Below are 7,146 nucleotides of genomic sequence, written 5' to 3'. Positions count from 1 at the left end.
GCTCATGCTCCTGTGTACACATGACCTTGGGGCCCGCAACATAGGTCGGGGCTTCAACAGCTTACTACTACGTGACCGGTGGCGGTGGCGGCGGCATCGTCGTCGCCGTCAACCTGCGATCTTGTGAGATGTTCGGCCGTGGCCGCATTGTCGGTCGACGTACAGGGGCTGCTTTTTCTGGAGGTTCACCGGGACTGCTTGGGTCGGTAGATTCACTCTCTCGCTCGGTGCCTTAGTGTGATCGCTTATTCGTCGTGGTGCCCTCCTTGGAAATGTCCATTTCCTCAACTACTTCCCTGTTGACCACCTCTGTCACGTTGCTTTTGTCCTCCTGCGTCTGCAGTGCTTCCGAGGAATCATTTTTCACCAAGAATGTATCTTCGGCTTTGAGGTTCGTTGGCTTTACGTGAGCTCTCTCACCTGAGATTTGCTCAGCTGTCACGCTGTCCATCGTGGCACTTTCTGCCTCCGCTCTCGCTGCGGCCTCGGAATCTGCTTCGTCCATTAGGAGCTCCGACGTGTCGTCGCTCCCCACGGGCCCTGCAACACTGGCGTAGGTACGCACGCATTCCGACTCGTTGTGTCCAAAGCGATGACACAACGTGCACCGTGGTACCTTACAGTCCCGACGAATGTGTCGGGTGCACTGGCAACGAAGGCATAGCGGTGTCCTTCCCGGCACCACCACAAGAGCCGGCTCACCAGCAATCCTTATTTGATGGGGTAAATCTTCTGGCTTGAATCCCGCCTTAAGTGTCATCGTCACATTTCGCGTCGTTGACGCTTTGTCAGACACACCACTAACTTTCCACCGTTCCTTGATAATGTTCGTCACTCTGCCATAGTTCACGAAGGCCGCTCGCACGTCGTCATCCGGTACGGTAGGCAAGAGCCAGTGCAGCTTCAATCGCACCTCCCGGTTCGATGGATCGATGAGGAGGCAATGGTGGCCCTTCACTTTCACTTCCGCTTTTTACAGCAGCCTCTTCGCACCTTCGGCACATTTGAACGTGACGGCCCAAACGTGATTTTTTTGATACGCCCCCAAGGCCGTAACCTCGGAGAGCAGTTTCAAATCACTCAGCGTATCCCTGAAGGCTTCTACACGGTAGGGCCGTGCCCTAAAATCTGCATTCACGAAAACAGTATTCAAAACCAGACGTCCTGAAGGCAGACTAGGCAGGACAACGCGATACTCGTTATCCGAGGCCGCTAACACCCCGTTTCCGCGGCCAGAAACGGCCGCTGATACCGCTCCGACAAAGCACATTCCAAACGCGTTCGCTCGCTATCGTGGCCGAAAGTGGAATACGCCACTCTGCTGCACTCTAGTTACGGGGGGAAATGTGCAGTAAAGAAGTGCGTAATAATACAAAATAAAATAAAATTAGCAGAGCGTGACTTTGATCTACGGACCTCTGGGTTATGGGCCCATCACGCTCCCAATGCGCCACTCTGCTGCACTCTAATTAAGGGGGAAAATGTGCAGTAAGGAACTGCACGCTAATACAAAAGAAAATACAATCAGCAGAACATGGTTTCGATCCACGGACCTCTGGGTCATGGGCCCAGCACGCTCCCACTGCGCAACTCTGCTGCACTCTAGTTACGGGGGGAAATGTGCAGTAGGGAAGTGCGTACTAATACAAAATAAAATAAAATTAGCAGAGCGTGACTTTGATCTACGGACCTCTGGGTTATGGGCCCATCACGCTCCCAATGCGCCACTCTGCTGCACTCTAATTACGGGGGAAAATGTGCAGTAAGGAACTGCACGCTAATACAAAAGAAAATACAATCAGCAGAACATGGTTTCGATCCACGGACCTCTGGGTCATGGGCCCAGCACGCTCCCACTGCGCAACTCTGCTGCACTCTAGTTACGGGGGGAAATGTGCAGTAGGGAAGTGCGTACTAATACAAAATAAAATAAAATTAGCAGAGCGTGACTTTGATCTACGGACCTCTGGGTTATGGGCCCATCACGCTCCCAATGCGCCACTCTGCTGCACTCTAATTACGGGGGAAAATGTGCAGTAAGGAACTGCACGCTAATACAAAAGAAAATACAATCAGCAGAACATGGTTTCGATCCACGGACCTCTGGGTCATGGGCCCAGCGCGCTCCCACTGCGCCACTCTGCTGCACTCTAGTTACGGTAGGAATTGTGCAGTAGGGAAGTGCGCACTAACGCAAAACAAAACAAAATTAGCAGAGCGTGGTTTCGATCCACGGACCTCTGGGTCATGGGCCCAGCACGCTCCCACGGCGCCACTCTGCTAGACTCTAGTTACATGGGAAAATGTGCAGTAAGGAAGTGCGCTTAATGTCAAAGAAAATAAAATTAGCAGAGCGGGGATTCGATCTACAGACCTCTGGGTTATGGGCCCAGCACGCTCCCACTACGCCACTCTGCTTTTTTTTTTCTTTACTGCCTGCTTCGCAAACAGTACAAATCAATATAAGAATACAGTGCAGTGTCACGTGTAAAAGTGCTGTCACATCTTCCAGCACATGGGGGTTAAAAAGGCAGACGCTTTATGCCCACCAACTTATCTAAACATGGCAACCACTCTGGCTTATCTTGTGCCTCGTATGCAGTCATCAAATACGGTACACTTTCTATGAAGTACTCTCGAGCGGGCCGGGGATTCACGTCTACGTTTCGCACTGCCATCCGTGTTCGCCACACACTGTGAAGAACCAATACCATGAACATATCGTAGGGCACACCGCCTACATTTATGACTGGCAAAAAACGGATGCCATACTGTGTAACTGGCAGGTCTTTCTTCAGGGTCCTTTGAAGGATGTCCCAGAGAAAGACTGCATCGGTACAGTCTAGAAAGATGTGGTCAACTGTCTCGAGTTTTCTGCAGATAATGCAATCAACTGACGGGACGAATATTCCTTTTTCTCGGAGCCATGGATTGGTAGGGAGTGTGCCGCTGTGAAGTTTGAAAAAGAATGTCTTCATTGATGGTCTAATTGGCATCTTCTTCACTCTTTTCAAGACGTCATCCCCGGGCCCATTAGGGTACAATGTTCTATACAGAGGCTCTGGCAACATGGTTTCTACAAGGTCCTTGTACAGTCTCTTTCGCGAAACCCTAGAGAGATACTCCATCGAAAATCGCACTCTCAATATTTCCACAGCAGCAATCACTTCTTTCATGTACCCCTTAGGTCTTTTTGTCACCCCATTGACGGTGGTTACAATGAAATCAGGCAAAAAATGGGACAGCCGCACATGTATCAACGTTCTCAAAAAACGATCATCTTGATCTCGTAAAAAAACAAACCTAGATACTATCTGTCTCAGGAACAAGTGTACAAGACCAAGCCCCCCACTTTTCACAGAACGGAACAGATTCGTTCGGCTTGTCCTTTCCCACGTGGACGCCCAGATAAACACTGCGATCACTCTGTGTAGCTTTTGTACAGCAACACGTGACATGAATAGCACTTGTAAAACATACCATACTCGTGAAATAAGAAATATGTTGCTCACTGTTGACCTCGTAAACATTGAGAAATCGCGCCCACCCCACGTTTTTGTCTTGTCTCTTAGTTGTTCTGTCTGTTGTTTCCAATATTCTGTTGTGTCTCTGTAGTGTTGGAGAGGTACCCCTAAGTACTTGTCAGGTATAACCTTCCATGTAATGCTTTCAAATATTGATGGTGTGTTCTGCCAATTTCCGTGCCATATTCCAAGACATTTACTCCAGTTGACTCTACTATCAGTGCAATCACAGAAGAATTTCACATCGTTTAGTGCTTCTCTAATACTCTCCCGATCTTCGCAGAACACAGCAATATCGTCGGCGTAACTAAGTATTTTGACCTCTGCAGACATCAAATGAAACCCCCGCACCTGATCATTCTGTATCACTTTCTGGCATAGAGGTTCTAAATAGATAGCAAAAAGCAGTGCTGATGCAGGGCATCCTTGTTTTACACTCGATAAGACTTGTATATTATCACTAAGCTGTTTGTTTATTACAATTTTTGTAGTGCATCCCGTATACGCCATTCGGACCCCTTCCAACACCACAGACCCTATATTGACATAGTCAAGAATGCTGAAAAGTATGTCATGGTTCACGCGGTCAAATGCCTTCTCGAGATCGATTTGTAGCATAGCTACTTTACCGTCAAACTCATCGCAGCATTCTAACATATTTCGGGCTATATGAATGTTCGTCATAATTGTTCTGCCTTTTATGCCACAAGTCTGATGTGGTCCGACCATTTTTTTAATCACTGTTTGAATTCGCCTGGCCAAAACACCCATGAATATTTTGTAGTCAACATTCGCTAGGGTTATGGGTCTGTAGGATGTGACGGACAGCTGTTTCCTGGGATCTTCAGTTTTTGGGATTAACACGATGTGTGTTCTCCGAAAAGATATTGGCAACTCTTTCCTCTCGTATGCCTCATCGAACACATTCCACAAAGCTTCTGCCACAAGATTTTTAAATTTCTTATAGAATGCTACACCTAGTCCATCTGGACCAGGTGTTTTACCGTTTTTCATTTTTTCAATGGTGGTTTCGATTTCTCTGACCTAGATGGGTGCTTCTAATCTCGCTTTTACGTCATCCTCAAGCTTCGGCATAAGTGACAAGAAACGCCGACTATACGTACTCGTGTCCGCTCTGACGCCTCCCAACAGTTCTTGGAAATATTCCACAAACGCGCGCTCAATCTCGGTTTTATCTGTGGTGACTTCATTTTTGTGTTCTATCGCCCTTATCTCGTTTCTTGTCGCGTAGCTCTTTTCATCTGTGACGGCACGTTTTGTGGGAACCTCGCCACACCATAATCTTTCTGCGCGTGCGCGTACCACCGCTCCTCTGTACCTTTCCGTATCTACGGCTTCTAATTCTTGCTTCACTCTTCTTATTTCTTTATTGCGCTCTCCTGGTTGCGCGCATTCTTGACATAGCAAAAAATCAAGCTCACATTGCAGTTGTCTTTCTTTTTTCAGCTTAGTGCGTTTTATTGAAACTGATCTTCCAATTGCTTCTATTTTTACTTTTTCCTTGAAGCACTCCCATGTGTAAATTGAACTACTTGCGTCACCTTTCGCCACTTCTTTTAATTCCTTTTCAGCATTTTCTGCAAACTTCCCATCCTCGAGTAGCTTTTCATTTAACTTCCAGAGTCCCCAATTGAATTTGGGCTTTTCTTTTTTATTAATGGTGAACATTACTAGACTATGGTCACTAAATAAAACATTCTTCACTGCGTAGCCCTGGCACATAGGAAGCAGGGACGTAGACACGTATGCTCTGTCAAGTCTAGCTTTACTGTTGAGCTGGTAATGCGTATAGTGAGTACCCTGCGCCAGTACATATCCCACGTCATCCAAGTTCCGCTCACGCGTCATTGAATCCAATACCAAGGCACTAGAGTCACGTACAAAGTTTTTACATGCCCTGTCTTCGGCATTACACACACAGTTGAAATCGCCTAGAAGTATAACTGCCTTCTCGCATGATAGATACGTATCAAGACTTTCGAAGAATATTTTCCTATCTTGTTGTCTATTTGGCGCATATACGCACACAACGCGCCAACTAATGCCGGAAAGAAGAAAATCACATGCAATTAATCGCCCTTCATTATCACTGTGTACACTTTTTTCGACAATGCCAATTGTGTTCCTTATAAAGAGAAGACATCCGCCTGAAGCACCTACAGAATGACTCACACATATATTGTATCTGGAGCGGAAGTTCAAAAATATGGTGTCCATCTGCTCTTCAGATTCAATTTTCGTTTCCTGCACAGCGGCGATATCAACGTCATTTTCAAGAAACAAACGACGTAACTGATACTGTCGCCTCTTCGAGCGTAAACCTCTAACGTTAAAAGTTGCGACGCGTAAGGCTGACTCTATATTGAAAGCCATGATTTTTGTTTAGGGAAGGGAGTACAAAACACAGTGTTTACTTTAGGTGAACGTTTCTAAAAAAACGGCTTTAGTTTTACTGAAAATTTTGCGGCAATCGGTCCAGGTTTTACAGAGGCATGGTGTGCGTAAACTCCGTTCACTTACGGGTTACTCTCCATCCGGAAAAAAGGCACAAAAAACTCAAGTCCCAGGAAGCTTTTGCAAAGGCTGCTTGGCCTCCGCCCGTGGATTAGTCTGCAAGTTCGGCCGTGGCTTCAACGTTGGTCGCCTCATTCCTATGGTTTTTGCTGGTGGTTCTTCTCGACCAACGTCTCCGGAGGTAGTGAAGTCTTCCCCAACAATGTCTCTTGGTCGCTTTCCAGCTAGTCCACTGCCTGCGTTGTCGCTGATTTCCATGTCGTCTTGCAGTGTGTCTGCGTCGCTGGGAGCCTTCACAGTCGGCAGGTGCTGTTCCAGCTTGTCTGTCGTTATCGGTTTTTCTGGCTGTGGTTCGGATGCCTTGTTCTCGACCTTTTCATTGTCCATCCTACTAGGCCTGCTCAGTTTCACCAATTCTGGGGTCACCTGTTCTTTTCTCGCAGTTGCACTCGCTGCCTCTTCAGCTTCATGCTCGTTCATTACCAGCTCTGCGTGGTCGTTGCCACTCGGAGGTCCGGTGACGCTGGCATAAGACAACGTGCAGTCGTTCTCCTCGTGGCCAAATCTTCGGCAGGCACCACAGCGTGGCACACGGCAATCTCGCCGTATGTGCCCGTTTGCTCGACAGCGTAAGCACACTGGCGCTCTGCCCGGTACAACCACCAAAGCTTGCTCACCGCTTACGTTCACTTGGTGAGGCAGGTCTTCAATTTTGACGCCCACTTTCAACCGAAGTGTCACAATACGGGTAGTGGAGCCCTTCTCACTGATACCGTTTACACGCCACCGCTCTCTGTTGACGTCAACCACTTGGCCGTACGGCTCGAAAGCACGTCGCACATCCTCATCGAGAACATTGTGCAGCAGCCAGTGCACTTTCATACGCACATCCTGGTTTGCCGGATCAATGACAAGACAGCGACAATTTTTTACCTTGATATCGCCTTGCGATAGAATCGTCTTGACAGCGTCCATGTTCTTGAACGTTACCGCCCACACGTGGCTCATCCTATATGCCCCCAAAGCAACCACTTCGGGGAGCGGTCGCAGGCTGGCCAAGGTGTCACGGAAATCTTCCACTCGATAA

At 47.8% G+C, this 7,146-nt stretch overlaps 1 protein-coding gene across 1 annotated transcript; it reads right to left on the bottom strand.

Moving 5' to 3' along the window:
• Positions 1-2,440: 2,440 nt before the first annotated feature.
• On the bottom strand, positions 2,441-3,566 carry LOC119173750 (uncharacterized). Its single transcript, XM_075865359.1, has one exon. It carries the CDS (start codon positions 3,528-3,530, stop codon positions 2,523-2,525), a length of 1,008 nt encoding a protein of 335 aa, XP_075721474.1. The 5' UTR covers positions 3,531-3,566; the 3' UTR covers positions 2,441-2,522.
• Positions 3,567-7,146: the final 3,580 nt, after the last annotated feature.

This window comes from Rhipicephalus microplus, chromosome 6 (assembly GCF_043290135.1).
Source record: "Rhipicephalus microplus isolate Deutch F79 chromosome 6, USDA_Rmic, whole genome shotgun sequence".
Taxonomy (NCBI): Eukaryota; Metazoa; Arthropoda; class Arachnida; order Ixodida; family Ixodidae; genus Rhipicephalus; species Rhipicephalus microplus.
Note: the sequence above shows the minus strand (reverse complement) of the source record. Positions and strands in the feature narration are given on the sequence as shown.